At 39.0% G+C, this 26,864-nt stretch overlaps 1 protein-coding gene across 8 annotated transcripts in view; it reads left to right on the top strand.

Moving 5' to 3' along the window:
- Positions 1–26,864, top strand: part of CADM1 (cell adhesion molecule 1) — a 420,077-nt gene that overhangs the window by 328,273 nt on the left and 64,940 nt on the right. For all 8 annotated transcript variants that reach the window (XM_090265970.1, XM_090265973.1, XM_090265976.1 and 5 more), the window contains exons 2-5: positions 2,987–3,133; positions 6,005–6,157; positions 14,932–15,069; positions 17,286–17,444. In XM_090265970.1, coding sequence (XP_090122096.1) covers positions 2,987–3,133; positions 6,005–6,157; positions 14,932–15,069; positions 17,286–17,444 — 597 coding nt within the window. The remainder of the gene's footprint in view (positions 1–2,986; positions 3,134–6,004; positions 6,158–14,931; positions 15,070–17,285; positions 17,445–26,864) is intronic.

Genomic DNA, 26,864 nt, shown 5'->3' with positions numbered 1-26,864 from the left:
TTCCTTATCCCCCTAGTTTCTCTTTCCTAATCCTCTACCGGAGGCTAGTTTATTTCTAGGTAAATTTGGCTGAAAGCCGTCTTAGACACTCCTCCTCACATTTTCCCACTGTCTTGTCAAAAAGAATCCTTCATCAGAAATATGCTAGCATGTGGAAATCCTTCATTTATTCTAACTGCATCTCTACTTATGCTGTCTCATTTTTTAAAGAATAATAGTTATCTTTCACCTTTGTTTCTTAACGTGACAGTTTTTTCAGGAAGTGAATAAGCTATGCTGAGTTGACATATAATTACATAGCGAGCTACTTGAGAATAGGGACGCTGAGCTTCATTCATGTATCCAACCTACTTCCAACACATAGCAGTTGCTTACTAAATGTTTGCGTTTGCTATTTAGACAAATGATGGTGATGGTGACGGTGATAGTGATGACGGTAGCAGCTACCATTTATTTAGTTTTATGAGAAGCTAAATGCTTTATACCTATCATATTTATCTCTCTTAACCCTCTGATCACCTCTGTGAAATAGCTTTTAATTGCCATCCCCATTTTGCACATGAGAAACTGGCCCAAGATCTTTAAAAGATTTCTCTCTTCCTCTTCCTGATTGACCAGTGTAGCTATTGCCTGTACTACACTTTTGATTCTGTATGTGGGGATTAGTCATCAATTTTCATCCACATTGCAGCTTTTAAAAGGCTAGAATGATATCTTATTCTTCCATATCTCCTGCTATGCCAGGTGCGGAGTTGGACACTTGACAATTGCTTCATCTTTTGCTTTTGATTTGAACTCTTCTCTCCTCCTACCTATGCTGTGGAGCATTTAGGACATTTATGAGGGTCCCTGACCACTATCACTAAGGTTAGAAACCAACGAACTAAAGCACATCTGGAGATAAACCTTATATCAGTGGACCTGAAAGCCTTGATGTGTTGACATGTTCTGTAAGAGGTTTTCTAAATGGTTCAATACTGTCTGAGACTTTGGGTAAATCAAGGTGTGAGCTTCTGAGAGCACAGTAAGAAACTGAATTGTAAGCCTTCTCAGGATTTTACTGAGATTCCAAAGAATTACAGTTGAGTAGGTTGTCATTCACACACAATAAAAAAACTGAACTGCCTACACAGTAGATGCCCCTTACCCATGGTTTCACTTTCCACAGTTTCAGTTACTCACAGTAGACAGTAGTCAGAAACTATGAAATGGAAGATTCTAGAAATAAACCATTCGTAAGTTTTAAATTATGAGCAGTCATGATAGGCATGATGAAATCCTGTGTTGTCCCGCTCTATCCCACCTGGAATATGAGTCATTCCTTTGTCCACCAGCCTCTCTCCACTAGATGCCCTCTTCCTCTTAGTCACTTAGTAGCTATCTCAGTTGTCAGATTGATTGTTGCAAGTCACCTTTATTTTACTTAACAATGGCCCCAAAGCCTAAGAGTAGGGATGCTGGCAATTCAGATATGCCAAAGAGAAGCTGTAAAGTGCCTCCTTTAAGTGAAAAGGTGAAACTTCTTGACTGAATAAGGAAAGGAAAAAAATTATATGCTGAGGTCGCTAAGATATACAGAAAGAACAAATCTTCTAGCCGTGAAATTGTGAAGAAGAAGAAAGAAATTTATGCTAGTTCTGCTGTTGCACCGCAAACTGCAAAAGTTATGGTCACAGTACATGCAGAGTGCTTGGTTAAGATGTAAAAGGCATTAAATTTGTAGGTGGAAGATTTGAACGAAAAACATGTTTTGATTGACGGCAGTGCATTGTGCCAGAAAGCATTGAGCTAACCAGCAAGGGATCCCCTGAAACAAGAGACACCAAGCCATTTATTGCAAATAAAGGATGGTCACACAGATTCAGGGCTAGGTTTGGACTGAAAATTGTAAAAATTATGAGAGAGAATAAGAGAGAGACCACATTCATATAACTTTTATTATAGTACAGTTGACCCTTGAACAACATGGGTTTGAACTGCATGGGCCCACTTATACATGAATTTTTTTCAATAAATATGTACAGTACTGTAAATCATTTTTTCTTCCCTATGATTTTCTTGATAGCATTTTCTTTTTGCTAGCTTGCTTTATTTTAAGAATATAGTACATAATATACCTATACATATATAAATACATAGAAAATACAAAATATGTGTTACTAGATAGTTTATGTGATTGGTAAGGCCTCTCTGGTCAATAATAGGCTATTAGTGATTAAGTTGTGGAGGAGTCAAGTGTTATATGTGGATTTTCGACTGCATGGGTGGTTGGTGCCCCTAGCCCCCATGTTGTTCAAGAGCCAACTGTATATTGTTAAAATTGCTCCATTTTATTGTTGTTGTTAACCTCATACTGTGGCCAATTTATAAATTAAACTTTATTATAAGTAGGTATGTATAGAGAAAAACATAGTATATATAGGTTTTGCTATTATCCTTGGTTTCTGGCATCCACAGGGGTCTTGAAGTGTATCCCCTATGGTACTGTACATTGGGAATGCTGACATCCACTAACGAGACAAGATTATTTACTTGTGCATCCTTTCTACTTCTATTAAGTAGTCCCTTGAGTTTTCTGTGAGGTGACCAAATAGCTTAGCTCGAGGGCATGTGAGCTGAGACTGAGTATACATATCACCCCTACTCCACTTTCAACAGCTGCAGCCCCTCATAAAAGCCAGTACTCTAACCTGTCCCTCTCTCTCCACACACTGCTCAGCTTGTACAAAATACCAGAGCCTGGGACATAGGCATCACAGCTGTTGAGAGCACATCAATTCCAGGCATGGCTGTCTTTGTCCCTAAATCTATCTTGGATTAATAGGCTCATTTTGTGGACTATACAGAGAGATATGTGCACTTTATCAAATATTGCTACTGGTTTCCATTATCTAACATGCTTCCTGGTTTTCATTTTAATTGGTCCTATTAACCAAATTTTAACTGATAGAATTTTTTTTCTGACCTTTTTTCTCCTTTTTTAAAGGTGATGGACAGAATTTGTTTACGAAAGATGTGACAGTTATCGAGGGAGAAGTTGCAACCATCAGCTGCCAAGTCAATAAGAGTGATGACTCTGTAATTCAACTCCTGAATCCCAACAGGCAGACCATTTATTTCAGGGACTTCAGGCGTAAGTTTCCATTTCTATAGTATTAGATGGCAATGTTTTTTTCCTATATGTTGTCTTGATAAAGAGATTGCCAAGACTCCTTTTTTTAATTTAATGTTAGATGCTTAAAGTTTAGTCAATTCTTCAGAGGGAAGAAGAGACATGCAATCATAATCTTTCTATTTAATAGAAACCTTAAATGGTTCTTTTTAAAAGTAAGGCAGTCTTACTTTGCAATAGAAATTGATTGTAGTAAATCAAGGTGAATTGCAATTGAGTCCCAAATACTTAGCTGACACAAACAGCTCAAATAGGGTAAGGCACAGAAAATATAGCATTCTGAAAGGTAATCTGTTTGGTTTGAAGATTGACATTTTCAAGGCAATCTGTACCAAGAAAGACAAAACCAAACCTCCTGTCACCATAGCACCTCTGGTATATGGAGGTGTCCATGTACTAAAATCTTCCCAAATGTAATATCGCAAAAGTGAATAATTGAAACTTAATTCTTTATCATAGTAATGATTCAGGGCTTGTCAAGAAAGAGAATCAGCTCTCTTGAAAATTTATTTGAGAGTATCTGTGCCTAATCAAAACAGGTGTTGAGCATGTCCCTTTTGCCTTCTTGTCCCTATTCTCACCTCATTATATTCATGACCAGGGAAAGTTGATAAATCCAAAGAGTATTTAAGAAGATAAAGGAGGATAAAAGGAAAGAAGCCAGTTTCTCATTCTTAGAGTAAATTTTTTTATTATATGCTAATCTAGTCTTTGCCAAATTAATATAAAGACTTTAAAAGTGAATATTAGATAAAAAAAAAAATCAGTTCACATACATTGCTTTTGTGGTGACTCTGATTCCCTACTTTATGCCTAATTAGCTTCCCACTGGGAGACCGACTGTGGTGAGGAAGCTGCAGGACAAGTGTGAGGCCTCTGTAGGCTCCAGGTCATGTGTTTTTGGCAGTTCCAACCTCAAATCACATCAAATAACATCAAATACAAAGATACATCCAAATTAAATTGAATTAATTTTTATAAGGTATTTTATGATTTTTAGTTTGACTTGAAATTTTACAAATGAATTTGTTTTCTCTCAGTTTGGAACCACTGTTGTTTTTAAGGCCTCAGATTTTTAGAGACTATTTAAAATCATATAAGTCCTACTTCCTGAACCTCTAGTGCCCAAAGGGGATTCCAGGCCCACCTTTTCCTTCTCTTTTCATTTTACCTATCTCCAGTAGAAAATCCAAAACCATTTATAAATAAGGGCTGAAAATTGACAGCACTTGGAATTGTGGGGTGTGTGTGTGTGTGTGTGTGTGTGTGTGTGTGTGTGTGTGTTAAATGCACCCATATATGTTTCCTTTGGAGAAGGTGTGTGTGTGTGTGTGTTAAATGCACCCATACATATGTTTCCTTCAGACAAGGTGTTTGTGTGTGTGTGTGTGTGTTAAATGCACCCATACATATGTTTCCTTTGGACAAGGGGTGTGTGTGTGTGTGTGTTAAATGCACCCATATATATGTTTCCTTCGGACAAGGTGTGTGTGTGTGTGTGTGTGTTAAATGCACCCATATATGTTTCCTTTGGACAAGGGGTATGTGTGTGTGTGTGTGTGTATGTGTATGTGTGTGTGTTAAATGCACCCATACATATGTTTCCTTCGGACAAGGTGTTTGTGTGTGTGTGTGTGTGTGTGTGTGTGTTAAATGCACCCATACATATGTTTCCTTCGGACAAGGTGTTTGTGTGTGTGTGTGTGTGTGTGTGTGTGTGTGTTAAATGCACCCATACATATGTCTCCTTTGGACAAGGGGTATGTGTGTGTGTGTGTGTGTGTGTGTGTGTTAAATGCACCCATATATATGTTTCCTTCGGACAAGGTGTGTGTGTGTGTGTTAAATGCACCCATACATATGTTTCCTTCGGACAAGGTGTTTGTGTGTGTGTGTGTGTGTGTGTGTGTTAAATGCACCCATACATATGTTTCCTTTGGACAAGGGGTGTTTGTGTGTGTGTGTGTGTGTTAAATGCACCCATACATATGTTTCCTTTGGACAAGGTGTGTGTGTGTGTGTTAAATGCACCCATACATATGTTTCCTTCGGACAAGGTGTTTGTGTGTGTGTGTGTGTGTGTGTGTGTGTGTTAAATGCACCCATACATATGTCTCCTTTGGACAAGGGGTATGTGTGTGTGTGTGTGTGTGTGTGTGTGTGTGTTAAATGCACCCATATATATGTTTCCTTCGGACAAGGTGTGTGTGTGTGTGTTAAATGCACCCATACATATGTTTCCTTCGGACAAGGTGTTTGTGTGTGTGTGTGTGTGTGTGTGTGTTAAATGCACCCATACATATGTTTCCTTTGGACAAGGGGTGTTTGTGTGTGTGTGTGTGTGTTAAATGCACCCATACATATGTTTCCTTTGGACAAGGGGTGTGTGTGTGTGTGTGTGTGTGTGTGTGTGTGTGTGTGTTAAATGCACCCATACATATGTTTCCTTCGGACAAGGTGTTTGTGTGTGTGTGTGTGTGTGTGTGTTAAATGCACCCATACATATGTTTCCTTTGGACAAGGGGTGTGTGTGTGTGTGTGTTAAATGCACCCATACATATGTTTCCTTCGGACAAGGGGTGTGTGTGTGTGTGTGTGTGTGTGTGTGTGCGCGCTAAATGCACCCATACATATGTTTCCTTCGGACAAGGTTATTTGTCTACATGTGGATATTACAGGAGCCCAGAGGGTACTTAGCCAACAGGTGTGGAAAGACTTAGTGTTTCTACTCTGTAGCTGTTTTTCTGGTCACCTGACTTTCTCCTCACCTGGGTAAGGAAAATGGACTGTCCGCTTCTTTCCCACAGTCACGAACTCTGTTTGGTTTCACAGCTTTAAAGGACAGCAGGTTTCAGTTGCTGAATTTCTCTAGCAGTGAACTCAAAGTGTCGTTAACAAACGTCTCGGTCTCTGATGAAGGAAGGTACTTCTGCCAGCTCTACACCGACCCCCCACAGGAGAGCTACACCACAATCACGGTCCTGGGTAAGAGCCCCGGGGCTTGTCCTGGGAGGCCGGGTAGGGCGGCTCTTACTGCCAGACGGCTTCTAGCGGCAGGGAAAGCTTAATGGTAAAGTTTACTGTTCAGATTTGTTTTAGGAAGAATCATTGCCCATCTTGCTGATTTTAAAAATAGCCTATTTTATCAAACACCCCAAGAAATGGCAATCAGCAGTCTTAATAGATTCCACCTGCTTCAGAAGCAAAGATCAAGAGAATTTAGAGCCTTCAAATGAATCACTCGCCATGTGAAATGTCATTGCTTCTAACTACTAGAGACTTTTTTTTTCCTTCTGTGCAGGAGAGGTGAAGACGGGATATCACAACTGTACCCCATGGCAGAGCTCTGTTATGAAATTCGCTTAATGATTTTTCCTTCTGAGTTACATCTCATTTAATATTGTTGATCTCTTTTTCTTTAGCTTTACTTATTGCCTTATTTATTGCTTGTACTGTAGATCATGCTGTAAAAATCATATCTCATGAACACATTCTTTACCACAAATTGCAACCATTGTACATAAAAGAATTAAGAGCTTCTAGGGGTAGAAGGCTGATATTAAGCAAGGACTGTCGCCAGGCTGCTATAGAGAGTTCAGCATCTTCATGTATGATCACCAGATTATGTCTTTCAGCAAAATCCCAGCAGCCAGGTTTCCATGTGTGTATTTTGAGATTCAACAGATATCCCTATGTTGAAGGTGGTCTGAATTAGTCACCTTTTAGACAAACTTATACACCAGTGCATAACACCAGCTGATTGGGATTTTTGAAACTGAGTTTTCAAGGACATACACTACAGCATGAGGCAAGATCTCTGATTTACACCTTCGTAAAGATGATGAATCAAACTCTATTTGAGGTGACAGACTGCAGCTTTTCAGTGTAATGATATGAAGATTAAAGAGGAAAGATAAATATGAAGGACGATTTTGCTTGGTGTGTGTGACCATATATGTATTTATGGATGTACATATTGAGCTACTGCCTCATTACTTTATTTAAACACAGCTATAAAAGTGGAAATATTTTTATTCATTAAATTAAAACATGTTCCTACTGCTTACATATATGTTCTTGATAAGAGAAGTACTGGTTTTAGAAAGTCATGTTTCAAATGTGTCCAACAATTTCTTTTTTTTAAGTATATTTTACTGATTATGTTGTTACAGTAGTCCCAATTTTTTACCCCTTTGCTCCCCTCTGCCCAGTACCCCCGCTTCCCTCCAGCAATCCCATACCCCTTAGTTCACGTCCCTGGGTTGTACATATAAGTTCTTTGGCTTCACCCTTTCCTATATTATTCTTAACTTCACCCTGTCTATTTTGTACCAACCAATTATGCTTCTTAATCCCTGCACCATTTCCCCATTTCTCCCCCTTCCCCCTCCTAGCTGACAACCCTCCAAATGATCCCCATACCTATGATTCTGTTCCTATTCTGGTTTCCTTAGTTGGATTTTGTTTTTATTTTTTAGATTCAGTTGATAGTTGTGAGTTTGTTATCATATTACTGTCCGTAGTTTTGATCTTTTTTTTTTTCTTAAATAAGTCACTTTAACATTTCATATAATAAGGACTTGGTCATGATGAACTCCTTTAACTTTACTTTGTCTGGGAAGCACTTTATCTACCCTTCCATTCTAAATGATAGCTTTGCTGGATAGAGCAGTCTTGGTTGTAGGTCCCTGCTTTTCATCGCATTAAATACTTCTTGCCAGTCCCTTCTTGCCTGCAAAGTTTCTTTTGAGAAATCAACTGATAGTCTTATAGACACCTCTTTGTACATAACTGCTTTTCTCTTGCTACCTTTAAGATTCTTTCTTTATCTTGAACCTTTGGCATTTTAATTATGATGTGTCTTGGTGTGGTCCTCTTTGGTTCTAGCTTGTTTGGGACTCCCTGTGCTTCCTGGACTTGTATGTCTATTTCCATCACCAAATTTGGAAAGTTTTCCTTCATTATTTTTTGAAATAAGCTTTCAGTTTCTTGCTCTTCCTCTTTTCCTTCTGGGACCCCTATGACTCGGATGTTGACATGTTTAAAGTTGTCCCAGAGGTTCCTAAGCCTCTCCTTGATTTTCTCAATTCTTGTTTCCTCATTCTGTACTGGTTGACTGTTTTTTCCTTCGTCATGTTCCAAATCATTGATTTGAACCCCAGTTTCCTTCCCTTCACCATTGGTTTTGTGTGGATTAGCCTTCACTTCTTCCCTTATGTGTTTGCCATACTTAAGCAAATGTGTCAAGCCTGCGAGCATCTTTATCACCAGTGTTTTGAACTCTATATTTGTTAGGTTGTGTGTCTCCTCATTGCTTAGTTCTCCCACTGGAACCTTGATCAATTCCCTCTTTTGGGCCATGCTTCTCTGTCTCTTTATCTTGGCTGGTTTCTGTGTTTGTTTGCCTCTGTGTTTTAGGTAGAGCTGTCACACCTGTTACATTGTAAGGGGCAAAGCCTTAGGTATTCATCAGTACTGGGCTACCTGTTTCACTACATTGTGGCTCTGTGGCGGGGAGGGGTCTGAGAGGGAACAATGCCACTTGCTCAGACCTTTCCCCTTTTCTAGGCACTTCTCCCACTTCCTGTATGGGACTGGCACCTCCCTAGCTGTTGCCCTGGCCGTCTTTCCCTGAGTAGGTCAGTCTGTGGGTGTTCTAGGACCATGGGGGACCTTTAACCAAGTGGACTCTGCTGAGAGTCTAGCAGTTTCTTCCTCTGCCCCGACACCCACTGGTTTTCACAGTCAGAAGCAATGAGGCTTTATTTTTCTCAGCACTGGAACCCTGAGCTGTGTGGTCTGGTCTGGTGCTGGGAGCACTCCCCAGGTGTCCCAGCTTTTTAAAACGTGTGACTATGCTTTCTGCTGGTCTGCCACTTCTGCCACTGCTGCCAACTCACCACATCCTCTCCGCCCCTTCTCCGCCCCTCCTACCTGTCTGGATGAGTATTTCTTCTTTGTATCTTTATCTGTTTGACTTCCATGCAGCTCTGTTTTCTGGAACTTTTGGTTGTCTCTTGTTTTGAGGTAGTTGTATTCCTTTTTAGGAGGGAGACACAGTGTGTCTGTCTAGGCCTCCATCTTGGCCATAAGTCCCTATACAGTTTCTAATGTGGTATGTGTTTAATGATGGCAGTATTCAGTTGTTCGCGTTTGTCTAATTTTAACTTTAATATTTGTCCAGTCTGTAGAAATAGTAAGCATAGAAGAGTTTGGTGGAATTATTTTGGTACAGTAGTCCCTCTCTATATCGCAGTTCACTTATCGCAGCCTCACTGTATTGCAGGATTTTTTAAAAATATTATATTTAATTATTTATCGCGGATTTTTTGCTATAAGGTTAATAAGGGACTGGGAACGGTTTATAAGTGTGTGGGAAGGGTTTATAAAGTCTTAAAATATATATAAGTACTAAAATAAATGTAAGGTTCCTACTTCGCGGATTTTCACCTCTCGCGGGGGGTCTAGAACATAATACCCGCGATAAGTGAGGGAATACTGTATTTTACAAATGTACCAAAATCATAAGCGTGTATTTGACATTTTCTGTCCATCTACTTGTATGGAAGTATTTGAAAACAGTGTTTGCTTATTGGAGTAAGTCGTTAGCTGCAAAGACTTCAACTTAACCAATCACCCATTGACCCACCATTGTTTATGGCTTTTCCACAAAAGTGGCAGCCGTAAAATTGAATATACTTAAGGAATTTTGAATTTTCAGAATGTCTTATTACATGCACCTTTAAGTATGACTATCTTTATTTCAAAGATAGAAGTGGTAATAACAGAGGTCAGTCCTCTTGCCCAGTATTCTGTCTCATAACCTTTGTGTCTCCTAGTCTAGGTTATTTTCAATAAAATTCTGAAAGCTGCTGCTGTAAGATATTTTCCTGAAGGTGCACAGCATTTGTTTTCAGGAGTATATCTGGCCATTGACAAGCAGTTACTGCCTATCTGTTCCCACTTTCTGGTGCATTTGTTCCCAGACCCACTGGGTTGGGCCAGTTTGACTAAATACACCCAGTGCTTGGGAGTCAGAATGCCAGCACTAGACTTTTGATAGGCATTATACCTGTCATCCTTTTGGCGATCTGATAATTTTAGAAGTAGTAAGTTTCTGCCTGTGTTGTATAGAAGCATCAATTTAAATATACTTGAAAGTAATATTAGTGGATGCTCTTCTTGCAGATATTATGCATTCATTTAATATTCTTTCTATTGAATTTACTGTAAGATTTCTTGATGGAGTAAAATTGTTGTCATCAGTGTTTGAGTATTTCATATTCTAAAATCTGACAATTTCCATTGATACTCATATTCAAACCTTTCTCCTAAGGTTTAGAATTTTGAGAAAGTATAATGAATGGAAAATAATATATTAGCATCTTTATTTCTATCCATGGTTCTCTTCATTTCTATCCACATATAGAGACAAGGACTCTATATGTACCTACCCAGCTGTCCTACTTCTTGATAGGTTGAAGATAGGTTATTTTAGTGCTGTGTCTATTAGTTGTATGAAGCATTTGGCCAAAAATTCAGCATAATTATAAGACATAAAGATGGGTATTTGTTAGTTACTATTACGTTTATTTCCTTATCCACATAAAAATGGAAATCTCTCCCAGGGTATTTTGCATGCATTTCATTCTCCAATTCATAGTGTAGGGACTCTCTTTTTACTGCTGTTCATCAGAGGAGATGAACAAGAGAGAAAATACACCTCTTTAAGATTAATATAGTTACTGATAAGAGTAGCTAATATTATTACATTCCTATCCTCCCAAGATTAGTGTTCACTCTTCAGATTCCAGGAACAGGAGAAAGTAATTATTTTAAAGGGTCTTAGAGTGAGATTTCACATACTGATCAGCTTTTAGACTCCTCTTTTGTTGTAATTAAGGTGACTCATCTTGAGATTGCTGATTTTTTTAAAAATGTTGTAGGTGTAATGTTTATAATTAGCACTCTATAGCTTTAAGGTTAGTAAGAAGAACCTTGACATTTCTTTGCTATTTTCTAGTATTTCCTTCTGTGTGATTTTCATTCAGGTTTTCATTTCTATGCACTTCCTATTTCTTTGGTTATTTCCATTAATGTCTGCAGGCAGTTTTTACCAAAGGCGACTGCTTAGTGGACCATGTATAAGTGTATTCTCTGGTTAGAGCAATTTTAATTCATTTTTTATAAGTGGATGTTTATACTTTACTAACCTCTTTTGTATTAGAGTAGGCATTATGAAGTTAAAGGGAAAATAGAGTAGAATTAGTAGACCAAAATAAACTTTTAAGATTTTCTTGTTCAACCCCCTTTTTCCAGAAAGATGTACTTCAATCACTTACTTCATTTGTTTTTTCTAAAGCTTTCTTGTCCTTAAAAAAAAAACTGAGAGAAGCCAACTTAATAACTAACATCAATATAAACCATTGGGATTCACATTATCAAATTATGTTTTAGATTTGTAATCCAAACAGTTCCTACTGTTCTTGACTGTTCCTTCTTCTAATCTTAGTAAAAATCAGAAATATGGGTCACAATCTTGAAAAAACTATTTATGGACTTAGAAAAATTATTGAATTACTTCTCAAGATACTCTTCTCAACAATAAACAAGTCTTTTATTTTTCTACAGTGGTCATATTTTCCAACACTTTTAAAGTTTTCCACATGTTCACCTTAATCATAAAGTTAAAGATGGCCTCAGCTCTTCAGGAAGATAATCCTTACAATTAGCATTGTTACAGGAATCACCCTAAAGGGATAGAAAACTTTAGAGTGCAGCTGACCCTTGAACAACACAGGTGTTAGGTGCACCCATACCCCTCACAGTAAAAAATCCACATATAACTTTGGGCAACCGCCCCAAAAGTTAACACAAACCAGCCCATTAACACATATTTTGTATGTTGTATGTATTACATACTGTATTCTTAAAGTAAGGTAAGCCAGAGAGAACAAAATATTATTAAGAAAATCATGAGGAAGAAAAAATATATTTGCAGTATTTATTTTTAAAAATCTGTGATAAATGGACCCACACAGTTCAAACTTGTGATGTTCAAGGGTCAACTGAATATCTGTCTCAGAAAAAGGAGGCATTAACAATAGGTAATCCAGATAAGGACCTGCTTGCTGCCAGCCACTCTAAACAAAATCTAGGAGACATTGGTAAATTTTCCTCTGCCGTTATTTCTCTCTACCCCTCTCTAATTCCTTATTTTCACCCAGCAGACAATATTGATAATGTGGAGAGAATATGCCATCATCTTTATGACCACCTCCATCTTAATGGAGAAAATAAAGACTTCCTCCACTAAGAAATACCACTGAAGATGAATAGCTAGTGGAGATGATGAGGAAAGCTAAGCTGACTTCAGACACAGCATGAAAAAAGGAGAGAATGAAGGAAAAATACCCACAGTGCACAGAACAAGTATCTGACAAAGACTATGTTTGAGACTAAGTGCTGTTCAGACATGACAGTGATACATGCTGGAACCTTTTAACAACTCCGGGATCTGTTCCCAACAAGAAGTTTCCCAGGTTACCACAAAGTGACCTTCACTGTGTTTTTCCCAGAGTTATGCATGCAAACTGGAACCTGATCTACTCCATTCTGTAGTATTTTCCAGAGAATGTGTGTTACAGTAGCTTTAGCTATTTGCCCTCACTGTCACATATCCTAAGCGGGTCCACCTTCCTTGAATACCCTGTACTTACTTCAAGTAAGGTCCCATCAATTACATTTCTCAGTTACATTTTCCACTGGGAATCAATGCATATGTCAGCATCAGAAATTACTTTCATCACTTTATTTTTATTTTTGCCTGGATATTGTTTGACTTTCATTTCTACATTTGTAGGGAGGACATTTCCAGGTTTTTTAGTCCTTACTTGTTCTCTTTTTATTATCTCTTATTCAGTTCCTCATAGGTCACCAAGATCTTACTACCTTTAGGCCTGGACAATCTTTTCCTCTGACCTTTGCTTAAACAACAGCATTTCTCAATATTCCCATTATACTGTATTCAGAATTCAGTAGTATTTGTAGGTCCTAAACATCTAGACTCTGTGTTCCCTACCAACTATCCAGGTACGTGTGATGAAAATCTATAACCTACCTGATTGTTGTCTAGTGAGGATGAACAATGTTTAGGAAACAGCTAGCTAAAGTTCTCCCATTTACTTTTGTAACTGCCATCTCCTGAAATGCTGGCAGATGTGCAGCTCCAAACTGGATATTAGACTGTCTGTCTTTATGCTTATTTTTCTTAAAATGTAAGCGAGGATAGTTCTTTTTCATGTTTAGCTGCTCATTTGTGTCATATCACTTTAGCAACACATTTAATTGAGCAAATGTACTATTATTCTCTTTCACGGGAAACAAAGAAGAGGCCTGCTTTGCTCTAATAGTTATACCTCGACCCCCCAGCACACCACCACCACACTATCTTGCTGAGAAACATGGACAGCAAATCATTTTACTTTTCCATCATTCTCTACAGATATTTTCACCTGCTTTAATTCAGTGTAAAAGTCTTCCTGTAGGCAGAATTTTCACATTGGACTAGAATAGTTGGAAACCCCAAATACGTGGTTTAATCCCATAATTTATTGAAGCAGTATCAGATTTATTATTCAACTTGATCATCAGGATGGCGTGTTTATACATATTTAATTTCTTGTTTCTCTTCTGAGTTAAGAAACTTATTAATCATAAGTCTCAGAACTGTCTTTGCTTATTCATGGTGGTCAGGGAGCATATTCTTAGATTCGTTACATTGAATTTGGTATTCTTACTGATTTTTATTTCAAGAAGCTCAGTCGAGAAGTAAGCTTGCAACCTTATATGAAGTTTCACTGTCAACTCAGTTTCGTAAAAGAAAACATGCTTTCTTCATCATCATCATCCTATATACTCTTTATATGACAGTCAACATTTTAGCCCCAAAATATTTTATTTGATTTTGTTACATAGATATTTAATATGCTTAGAGAAGGATGATTTTATTTCCGATACTTAAAACTACTTGCAACCACTTAGTAGTCTTTTTTTTTACCTTTGATTTTCAAAATCTGGAGCATTCGATTTTAGAATATTGGAAGTTACTAAACATTAACTGGCATTTCTTATGTTACTGCATCTTCATAGCAGAAGGATTTTATTACTATGCCATCCATTGGAGATAGTAATTATATTCTGGATCTCTACAAATAATTTTAATTGAATGGAACTGGTTCTGAGGCACAGTTTTTCTGTGTATGTTTTTGGTGAGTGATTCTTTTAAGGGACTCCAAGTTTTTAATCTTTGCTGGTTGACTTTGGAATCTTTCATATGAAGATTGAAATCCAAGGGTTGAGTTTAAGAAGAAATATTAATTTCAGAGACTTCCAGGTAATGATGAGCATTTGAATCTACTTTGTGGTCAATTTTTTAATGAGTGATTTTTAAGTAATCTTATATGTATATTGTTATAACTTGGTCACTGATAACTTAGGAATGCAAGACTGTCATTTTTAAGATGCATTAGGATAGAAATTTGGGATTGAATGATTGTGCGTAATCTACTTCGTTTTATGATGGCTTTGTATTTCCTTTTTCCCCCCTCCAGTGACAAGTCATTTGTTTTAAATTCCCATCAGGAATGTTCATTATTTGTCTCTTTATTTTGATGACAGTGGTGCTAGTTCCTAATGAATAGAAGAATATGTCCAGAAATAGATTCTGTGTTTAAAAAGCACACCTGTTTAATTTGTAGTCCCACCACGTAATCTGATGATCGATATCCAGAAAGACACTGCCGTGGAAGGCGAGGAGATTGAGGTCAACTGCACTGCTATGGCCAGCAAACCAGCCACAACTATCAGATGGTTCAAAGGGAACAAGGAGCTAAAAGGTAAGGTGAACCTTGTCTGTATTGAAGTAGTTAGTCCGCACCACATTCCAGCAGGTGTATGTATACCTTTGTGGAAATGAAAGACAAATGCAACTCATGCCCCCAAAACAAAAATATTTGTTGAGCCCTGGCTGGTGTGGCTCAGTGGATTGAGCATCAGCCTGCGAATCGGTTGCCGGTTTGATTCCCAGTCAGGGCATATGCCTGGGTTGCAGGCCAGGTTCTCAGTTGCAGGTGTGCAAGAGGCAACCGATCGCCGTATATCTCACACATTAATGTTTCTCTCCTCTTTCTCCCTCCCTTCCTGTCTCTTGAAAAATAAAATTTAAAAATATTTTTTAAAATAGTCATTGAGATGTGGTTTATCATCACTAACTGTCCTTGTTCTGTGATTTGTGGGTTTATGATGACATGTGTCACTAGATTTTTAATCAAATGATCAAAAAGAACTAATCCTGTAAACTGGAACTCTTTAGACCAGGAGAACTACTGTTAGAGCTGTCCCTGAGCTCAGGCTGTCCATGTTGTTCCCTTAGTTGTCATTGCCTTTACCTTATGACTCAGGCAGGTCAGAACTCCAAATTCTCATGTTGGATATCTAAGAAAACTGTATCGCAGTCTTCACCATGGTGAATTCCAAGTCATTCAAATATCTAATGCACAGTCAACTGTGTTGACAATGTGCTTTCCTACAACAGTGGCTGTGCAAAGCTAAGACTTTTATTTTGTGAATTTGCAGACACCACCTTTCTTGTGAAACCTATAATTCAGTTGCCCATTTTACCAGCTAGTTCTTTTGCAAAGTTTCTGATGTTGTGTTGGCAGCATAGGCAGCTCCTGCTCCTGTTGTCTCTCCCTCAGGGATAGGCCATTCCAGGCTTGATTCCTGGATCATCAAATACCTTCTGCCTTACCCGTTGAACTGGCTAAAGGATACAGCCTATCTCCTATTTGACCCTTTTGCTCAGGTATCCTCAGTCCTCTTGTGTGTCAGCATTCTGATTCTTTCCTTTACAGAAGGTTGCCTTGCCGGTAGCACCCAGCACGAAGGACTTAGGGGCTGAACTCCTCTGGTCATTTGACAGAAAAATGCTAGCTGTGTGCCTTCATTTCCTCTAATATGGGGATATTAATATTATATGCAGTATGTGATTCTTATAAAGATGAAACAAGTGAATATCTGTAAAGCCAAAGTAAATGCTCTGTATGTGCTTGTTAAATAAATAAGGAGTGCCAGGAAGAAAAGAATAAGTCCCTTTAGAAAGGAGATATAAAAATCTATATCTAGAAACACATAGATCTATATATAGCAGCTTAAGTTTCAAAATGCTTGCTCTGTTTTAATCTCCTATTTCCTAGGTATGGTTTTTGGAAGGAAGGACTTTCTCATTTCCCCTCTGCTTTTCTGTCTAAGTGAATTGAGCCATTAAATGTGTACGGATAAGTAGAAAACATTAAAAGAAAGTTAATGGTGCATCTTGTCCCAGGGAGTGCTGCGTTCAGGAAGGGGGCTGCCTTGGCCTATTCATCCTCCGGAAGCCTCCTCCCTCCTTTTCTGAGTGTTCTTGGATGTGCCTCCCATCTGGCCTGAAGCCTATAGCTTACTTTGCTCTGCCCAGTGCCACTGCATTTTTTGTGGTCTTTCAAAAGTCTCAGTTTAAACAGTCCAGTTGCAATTTCAGTGATATAAATTCATTTTGTTACTTTCTCACTTAATTGATGTTGATGAGGGTGGGCTGAGGGGGTTGTTTATACCTCCTCTCCTGATTAAATTACGTAGAGGATTTGGATGATGGCCTGGGATTTTTAGACCAAATGTCAGCCTAGTAGGCATTTCAAGGTCTGATGATCGTAGGGGTGGAAAGCTCTTTTCTTCTCATGCTGAATGCCTTGAGCAGACAGGTGTCCCAAAACTTCCACTTTCAGCTGCCCTTTGGTGGCAGGTTTTAAGATGGAAGAATCATATGGAATATATTTAAATAAAAATGGTATATATTATGTGTGGTTGAAATATATCTTAAATACTACCCTGCAAGGCTAAAAAATGGGAAAGAATCATTTTTCAGTCATCTACCCACAGAGTATCCTTATCCCAAGTGACTTTCATCACTTTGGTAAAAATAATAAACTTGGGGCATGGGAGGGCAGAAGATATAAAGACAGAGTGATAGAAATTCACTCAACTCTGATTTCTCGGTACGTTTTGTCTCCCCCAGGCAAATCAGAGGTGGAAGAGTGGTCAGACATGTACACTGTGACTAGTCAGCTGATGCTGAAGGTGCACAAGGAAGATGATGGGGTCCCTGTGATCTGTCAGGTGGAGCACCCTGCAGTCACTGGAAACTTGCAGACCCAGCGGTATCTAGAAGTACAGTGTGAGTAACTGTCTTGGGCCATTCTGGTTGCTGAAACAAGATATCACAGATTGAGAAGCTGAGTAGCTTATAAACAGCAGAAATGTATTTCTTACAGTCCTGGAAGCTAGAAGTCTAAGATCAAGGCACCAGCATGGTCATGTTCTAGTGGAAGCCCTCTTCCTGGTTCACAGCCGGCACCTTCTCACTGTGTCCTTACATGGTAAAGGGCTAAAGATCTCTCTGTGGAACCTCTTCTTTAAGGGCACTAATCTTATTAACGAGGGCTTCACCCTCATGACCTAAGCACGTCCCAAAGTCCCAACCTCCTAATATATCACATAGGTCATTGGGATTTAAACATGCATCCTAGGGAGACACAAACATTCAAACTATAGAAGTACCAGTTTTAAGGACACAGAGTAGCAGTTGCTTAAAACATATCAAAAGCCGTTTATTGAACACATATGTTTTTAAATAATATAGATAAAATTTTTATCTTGTCTCGGTAGAAAAATAAGCAAAGGATTATTTTATTGAAACACCACCATATTACTTAGTGCCACTGAGAATTTTGAAAACACTAGATTTAACCTAAATATAAAACTTAAAAATGATTCCAATCTGCTCTAGCACATGACTTAATTAAATTTTGTGAATATTGACTATAATCATTTCTATGTCCACTTCAAAATCTAGGGCAGTTCCCCACCCCACCCCCTTTATTAACCTCATCATAAACACTGACTTTTTTTATAGAAGAGATTTTTATTGCCATCTACATCAGCATTTTGTTTTAAGTTGCACATTCTGTTCCATTTTTTAGCTTAAATTACACAGTGGGTTTAAAAGTGGAATTTTGGGGGATCAGCGCCATAGTCAGTGGCTGCATCAATAAAAGCTGTATCATGGTGACTGAGGTTATCTCCTCACTGTGCCCTGCGGACAAAAGATGTTCTCTTCATTTTCTCTTCTGGGCTCTCCTACTTGTGAAAAAAGTATCTTTTTTGCACAAAACCATCCTGAGACCAAGGTTGTGTCTGAGAAGCCACTTCTCACTTTTTATCAAGTGTCTAATGTCACTTGGCCTCTGAGAAGTTCCAGGGTAGATCCGAGTGTGCACAATGAGAATGTTACAGAGTTTGGCTGGAGGGCAGTGATTGTGTGACTTCTCCTGTTGTTTCCTACGGCTGCTGCAACAGATTACTACAAACTCAGAGACTTAAAATAAAAGAAATGTATTTTCTCACAGTTCTGGGAGACAGAAATCTGTGCCCAGGTGTGTGCAGGGCCAGACTCCCTCTCAGAGCTCTAGGAAAGGACTTTTCTGGCCTTTCTGGCTCCTAGTGTCTCCTGGAGTTCCTTGCATTGTGGCCACATCACTCCAGTGTCTGTCTCCATCTTGACATGGCCTTCTTTTTCTTGTCTCTTATAAGGGCACTCGTCATTGGATTTAAGGCCCAGCGAGATAAATCCAGAATATTCTTATTTTCAAGATCTTTAACACAGTTACGTCTGCAAAGAACCCTTTTCCGATGAGACCACAAGTGATTAGGAAGCTTCCAGGAATAAGGAAGTGGGCATATCTTTTGCGGGCTGCCATTCAGTGTACTACAGTATTTGTCATGTGTTTAAGTTGAGCAAAACAAGGGATAAGGAAAGTTCTAAAAAGTTTCTTCTAAGAAACCATAATCCCGTTTCAAGCTTTTCTTAATCTGTGAGCTTGGCTCAATTTAACATTACATAATGCAGGTTTTTCTTGTTAATTTATTTCATCTACTTCATTATGTAGCTTCATTATGGGCAACATGCTTATAATTTTTATATCACTAAAACTATTGTGGTGTAATGCCCCTATAATGGGAAAACATAAATGATCAGATATTATCTAAATTGGCAGATAGTAGATTTCTTTTGACTTTGTTAATATGTAATTCATTTATGCAAACTTAATATCCATTAACTTTCCTTGTAGGGGCCCATTAGCTTTAATAATACATTAGCTCCTTTGTGAGACCTGAGTAGATATTCACCCAGTTCCCACCCCTAGATTCTTTTAGTAGCTTCCCCAGTATCTTCTAAGTAGAAAACAAAATTACACTCACTCCTAAATGCAAACTATTTCAAGCACTATATCTCCTACCCCTTGGAAGACTTGATCATTATATTTATAAGTTGTGTCTTCCATATTCTGTAGATTCAAGTGACATTTGTCCCTTAAGGAAAGGAATAATGTGCCACATCTGAATCCATTGTACTTCAATCTTGCAATGTACTGCTCAACTTTAACTGTTGGAAAATGACTCTAATGCCTTCCAAAAATGAAGACACAACTGTTCATCATTTTTAACTCTAACATGGCATCTTTTTCTGGGAGACTTTTCTTATAGCCAACATAAGCCACACAAACATTTTATCCTTGATATTTCACAATTTGGAATGTATGCTAAAAATAAAGTCTTTGCATAAAAGAAGATTAAGGATCATAAAGCATTGTATTAGTCTGAATGTAATTTAGAGTCTGGTTTGCCATCCTAAATAAGACTCTATGGTCAAGAAAGTCACCTGAAGGTTCACTACCCTCCATTCCTAGAGCACTACTGAGACCTTGGCTGAGTCAGCCAGGAATTCCTTAAGCAGCTTCTTTAAACACAACTGAAATTCTCTACATTATTATCTATCAGCTTTACTCTTCTTAACACCAACAGCTATATATAACAAAAAGCCTCATGCCTAAGGCCCTCAGTCGTTGGGCACCAAAGCTTCATCAGTTATTGGCCACTGATGTCGGTGGTTCAACTCCACTCTCCCCATAAGAGTCCTCTCTCTGCAGATAAATCATGTCATATTTTGATGGCCATGGGAAAAGAAGAGATACTTTAATACATGAGATCCAGTAGCCAGTTTGCATGGATGTTGAGGAATAACATTGCACCATTACTTATTAATTGGTTCAAATCCCTGGAGTCAGCAGTTCTTGACCTTTTAGTGGATCACTGATCCCTTTAAAAGTCCTTTGATAGCTATAGACCTGGAAAAGATTAACAAAATCATATTCACAATTTTGCTAGTCATTTAAGTCTGTTGACCCTACAGAGTTCTCATAACGTCAATTATTTCAGGGCCACTTTCACAAATTTTACCATATTAACAGGTTATCTATATTCTTATCCCATTTAGAATTTATCTTTAAGTCACTTTATTGTTTTATCCTACCCAAGACCTATGTAAAAAGATATATAAAATTAGGAATTTTATTTGCTATGTCTATCTAATAAATATTAATTAAATTAAATAAATATACAACTTAAAATAAATACATAGCTATTAAGTTTTAAATGTTTTTTCCTTTGCCACCTAAAACGATTTCTTATATTATCAGTGATAAATATTAATTTATTGTCAGGAAATACTGGGTTCACCCATGAACCTCAGATTAAGAATTGCTCTACCCTGGGTGAATAAGATTACCTTGGGGCCAAATCTAACCTGATAGTATTAGGTATATTCACTTGGTTCAATCTGGCCGATTTTGCCACATGGGGCTTATCTAAGAGGATATGAACATGGTTAAATGACACATAATGGGTCTGAATTCTATATAAATTATGTCCTCTTAAAAATACCGTTTTTAAAAAAGGAAGTGAAATAATGAAAATCTACATTGTATGCCATTAAGTATCTTACTTTAAATGTGACAGAAAAAGGAAGGGAGATAAAATGAGTATAGTGCTAACATATTGTGTAGAAGACAAGGCTCGAACTACAACTTAAAATTGCTTTTGTCTTGTGGTTTAAGTCCTAATTAATTGAACACAGAATCTTTGCAGTGTTTTTTGTTAGGACCCTTATTTGTGGTACCAGGAGAAATTGTTGTGCCCAATTATGTGAAAAATCAGCCAGATGTGTAGGCTGTCATACTTTTAATAATTCTTAAATTTTTGGTGAGTACAGATATTAATTGTGTAGTATGCATTGAAGTGATTAACATCAATGTAATTTATCATCTGGAGATTTCTGAACATAAATAAATGAGCTGTTTTGTTCAGCAAGGTGTTGACCCCTTCAGAATTAGTGAATTAAAGTTCCCCCTCCCCCCTTTTTATTATAAATATGAAAGGCACCACAGTCAGCCAAGTGTTCAGTTATTTGATTTTCTGGGGCATTAGCTGCTCTTGTTTGTGACACTTCCCTGTTGGGTGCTCGTTTGCAAGCTCATTAATAAGGTTTTCTCACAGGAAAGTCGCTGGAAACGAAGACCATAGAGTAGGGCTCTTAGTTTTTAGCTTTCATTCTGAGGCTGAGCAAGGATACAGCAGCAGCATGCAGTTAAATGTTTAAACCAGAAAATCATTATGCTTGCAAGCTGAAATTCAAAGCTCTCTTTCCTTAGCTGTTAGGCAGAAAACAGTTTTGCTTTTGAATGTTCTGAGATATATGACCCTAATAAATTCTTCCTGTGCATTTTTTTCTTCAAATGTCTGGGCGTACGTAGTGTTGCTCGAATTTACAACATGGTTGATTATAGCAGAGCCGTGATACAATTGTAACCCAGTTAGTAGAGCTTCAGATCTGAGGGAATGTACTCTTGTCAAATAAAAGCCTGTTTAAACGAGAACAGTTCACTGTCTGTGCATTAAAAGAAAACTGTCTAAATAGCATCAAGGTGGCAACACATAGCGACATAAGCTGGGAATTGAAAGAAAAGCTGTGACCCTCCGTGTGGCATTCAGATCGCTGTGCAAAAGGGGGTGAGCCTTACTGTGGACTGAGGTGAATCTGAAGCTCTTGAATTACTGCTGTGTGTCTTTTGCTTTCCCCCATCATAGCCCGAGTTTAAAATGTTCTTGCAGAACTAATTTTTCCAGGGTTTCATGTGTGTGTATATTTGTTTAAAAAAAAAATTAAGAGATGAGTTTTGAAAGGAAGCATGAAAACAACGACTCTAGACATGAGTGTTTGAATGCCTTCCGTGCTCTGATTATCATCTGAGAGTTAGTCATGTATGTGGGCATCATTTTCAAAATGAATTTTATTGACTTATGGAGTCAGGTATTTTGTAAATCCATATTCTTGTTCATCCAAGGTCCAGAGATGGTTAGAGTTTTTCTTTCATTCTCTCAACTGGGGGAAAATTGGGCGTTGAGGAAATGATCAAATCCTGTTCTTTATCTGCGCCAAAATAAATGTTTCTCTGGTATTGACAGTGCCCTGTGGTGAAGGAGGGAGAAAAACATAGACGTTAGAAACCTTTCCTTTTGGAGTGAAGGATGAGATGTAGTTTCCAAGAGCAGCCCCTACACCTCACCCGCTCACCCACCAATTCTGTTCTTAGGTTGTGTTCTTCAAAGTATAATAGCTGGCGTTTTCAGATTTGGCCTGTTTCTCTCTGATCTCTAGTCTTGCTCTCTCTTTTTTCAAACAGAACACACTCTGCTGCTCTGCCTTTCTTATATTATTTTTTAAAGCAATGAATTGAATTTCAGGGAAGTTATATCAGTATTTATTATTCCTTGTGAGAAATAATGGCATGGAGACCCCCTCATTAAAACTAATGTTTTAACCAAATAGTATTTTGTATTAACACAGAGTAGTAGTAGTCGGTCCGAGTCCTGATACTAACTCTATAGATTGTTAGTGATGGCTTCTGCAGCGCCAGAGCAGGCAAGAGGCTGAGTCACCAACATCCAAAATACAAAGAGTAAATGTTTGGCCAAATACATTGTGAGCAAGACTTGAATGACCCTTAAGAGAACCTTTGCCTCATCCCTGCCTTCTAAAGACACACCTTGTAGCAGGAAGCCTCTTATTACTGCTGACTTACTCTATCTCATTGTCTGACCTAGTGTATTTGTGAAAGATGTCTCTCTGTGGCTGTGGACATTGAGTATTTACCCAGTGAAACTAGTCTTCTAATGTATACTCCTCACTTAATAGTTTTGTAACTCAAGGTCAAATTTTGATCCTGTGAAAGGTTAAATGATTGTGAAGCTGGCATTTAAAAATCGAAAGAGAATGGTCAAACAACATTCTTGATGATTTCCCTTAAGAAGCCAACTTGAGATACACCAGAGATGCTAAATAAATGCATGTTGAAGTGTAAGCACGCAAATCAGAACACCTGATCTGAACTTCACATTTTGGGAGCTGGATTGACCTCCCAAAAGAGAAATACAATTATATTTTGTGATAAGGGCCGTAAAAGTAATTCAACAAGGAGGCCTTGTATATCAAGGCCCCAGTAGCCTATGAAACCAAAACCAAAGTCAGTGCACTCCCGGGAAAATGAAACTTAAGCACAGCCAATCACAAACAGCCAACCAGGAATTCCCAAATAAGGCAGTGGCTTAAGCTCTAGCCAATCAAATAATACTCTTGCTTTGCTCTTGCTTTGCTTCTGCATCTTCTCTTGAAAAATCTTTCCCCTAGCTCCTATCCAAGGAGCACTCTGAATTTTGTGCAGCCCTATTCAAATTCTATGCTTAAAAATTGTAATGTGCCTAGTTTATCTTAAAACAGGACTAAGATGGATTCATGAAATGTTTTGTTTTTGTTTTTTTTAACATATTTTATTGATTATGTTGTTACAGTAGTTCCAATTTTTTCCCCCTTTGTTCCCCTCTGCCCAGTATTCCCTTCCCCTCCAGCAATCTCACCCCCCTTTGTTCATGTCCATGAGTCATGCATAGAAGTTCTTTGGCTTCACCCTTTCCTATATTATTCTTAACTTCCCCCTATTTTGTACCAACCAATTAGGCTTCTTAATCCCTGTACCATTTCCCCATTTCTGCTCCTCCCACTCCCAGCTGATAACTCTCCAAATGATCCCCATACCTATGATTCTGTTCCAATTCTGGTTTCCTTAGTTAGATTTTGTTTTTGTTTTTTAGATTCACTTGTTGATAGTTGTGAGTTTGTTGTCATTTTAGTGTTCATAGTTTTGATCTTTTTCTTAAGTAAGTCCCTTTGACATTTCATACAATAATGGCTTGGTGATGATGAACTCCTTTAACTTTACCATGTCTGGGAAGCACTTCATCTGCCCTTCCATTCTAAATGATGGCCTTGCTGGATAGATTAGTCCTGGTTGCAGGTTGCCTTTCATCACATTGAATACTGCTTGCCAGCCCCTTCTGCCTGCAAAGTGTCCTCTGAGAAATCAGCTGATAGCCCTATAGGCATCCTGCTGTAGGCAACTCTCTGCCTCTCTCTTGCTGCCCCGAGGACTCTTGTCTTTATCTTTCACCTTTGGCATCTCAGTCATGATGCATCCTGGCGTGGTCCCCTCTGGATCCAGCTCGCCCAGGACTCTCCATGCTTCCCGGACCTGTATGTCAATCTCCTTCACAAAATTTGAGATGTTTTTCTCATTTTTTTTCAATTCTTGCTTCCTCATTCTGTACTGGTTGACTGTTTTTTTCTTCTTCCTTATGTTCCAAATTACTGATTTGAACCCCGGTTTCCTTTCCTTCACCATTGGTTTTGTGTGGATTTTCCTTCATTTCACTTAGCATAGCCTTCACTTCTTCTCTTACGCGTTTGCCATACTCAAGCATATCTGTCAAGGCTATGAGCGTCTTTATCACCAGTGTTTTATTGAATTCTGCATCTGTTAGGTTGTCTATCTCTTCATCTGTGAAGTTGGCTATCTCCTTGTCGCTTAGTTCTCCTGGGACCTTGATCCCTTCCGCCTTTTGGGCCATACTTCTCTGTCTCCTCATTCTGACAGGCTCCTGTGTTTGTTTGCCTCCGGGTCCCAGGCAGAGCTGTCGCTCCTGTTACGTTGTAAGGGGCGGAGCCTTAGGGATTTTTCGGTGTAGGGCCACCTGTTTCACTACATTGTGGCACTGTATTTTGGAGAGGGGTCCGAGAGGGAACAATACCACCTACCCAGCACTCACCCCTTTTCCAGGCACTTCTCCCACTTCTGCAATGGACTGGCACCCCTCTAGCAGCTGCCCTGGCCATTTTTCCCAGAGTGGGTGGGACTGCGGACGTTCTAGGACCGTGGCGGCCCTTTAAACAAGCGGACTCTGCTGAGAGACCAGCAGTTTCTGCCTCCGCCCCAACCCCCACTGGTCTGCACAGTCAGAAGCAATGAGGCTTGATTTTCCCCGATGCTGGGACCCTGAGCTTCAAGGTCTGGTGAGGAGCTAGGAACGCTCCCCAGGTGTCCCTCCTGACTTTAAAACATGTGACTGCACTTTCTGCCAACCTGCCACTGCCGTCGCTGCTGCCACCACCACACCGAGTCCTCTCCTCCCTGGCTCTGTCCCTCCTACCTGTCTGGATGAGTATTTCTTCTTTACATCTTTGTTTGTTGGACTTCCATGTAGTTTGATTTTCTGGAACTTCTGGTTGTTTCTAGTGTTGAGGTAGTTGTGGAGGGAGACGCAGCGTGTCTATCTACACCTCCATCTCGTCCAGAAGTCCGTGATCTGTTTTTTTGTTTTGTTTTGGTTTAGCAGCAGAGCTAGGAATAGAAATCTGTGCCCTAACATTTTCCTACTTTCTTATTTGTTCATTTAGCAATATATATTGAATGCCTACTGCATGCCACAAGGGATACAAAAATAAAAACAAAAAAACAAAAACTTCTTTTTACAGAGCTAACATTCTTATGCAGAAAATCTTGCCTTAAGATTCCTCCAAGGTATGGGGCATGCTCTGTGAGTGTGCACCCCATTTTAAAAGCACCAGGAACGTATGAGTATCTTTCTGCCATAACATCACAGAATGCAATTTGATTCTGTTGGGTAGACAGTAATTTCAATATCTACCAAACTACTTGCAAGTTGCAACAAGAGGAACTTGCTTGCATTCTACTGTGGTAATGTGGCACATGCTCTGGTTCCATGTGCGTCTCACCAGGTTTGACTCTCCCACTCTGATAGCTCAGTCCTCCACAAGCAGTGCAGTTGACATACTTCGATCCAGACAACAGATGTGACAGCAGGAGGTCCTTCACCTTGCAAACAAACAGACAGCAGTGAAAATTATTCATGAATGTATTATGACAACAGGAAACAAGCTCCTCTGAGAGCTTAGAGTGACACTGCTCTCTAACCCATCCCAATCACCTCATGTCGCTAGACATTGGCCTTCTGTGCAGAGATGTCCTCTCCCAACAGTTTCTGCAGCCACTGCTAAGAGTTGACTCTTGCTTTGAGCACAAATAGCCCCTAATACTCACCAGATCCCAGGTTAATCTTTGCATTGTCTCACTACTCCATATTGCAGTAATCCTCCATGATTGACAAAGACTCACAGCCAGTCCTTCACTCGTGAACGCACAAGCACTGACCCAAACCCTTTCCCAGTCACGCTGATACAGCTGGACCCTTGGGTTCTCGATACGTTGCCCTCGTTCTCCTTGCTGGGCCCTGAAACAGTGAGCACCTGCTTCAAAGGCCTCCAGCCATACCTTAACTGGTGTTCCAG

Source organism: Furipterus horrens, unplaced genomic scaffold, assembly GCF_987537825.1.
Source record: "Furipterus horrens unplaced genomic scaffold, mFurHor1.1.pri manual_scaffold_2, whole genome shotgun sequence".
Taxonomy (NCBI): domain Eukaryota; kingdom Metazoa; phylum Chordata; class Mammalia; order Chiroptera; family Furipteridae; genus Furipterus; species Furipterus horrens.
The sequence above is the reverse complement of the archived record's forward strand: the minus strand, read 5'-3'. Positions and strand labels throughout refer to the sequence as shown.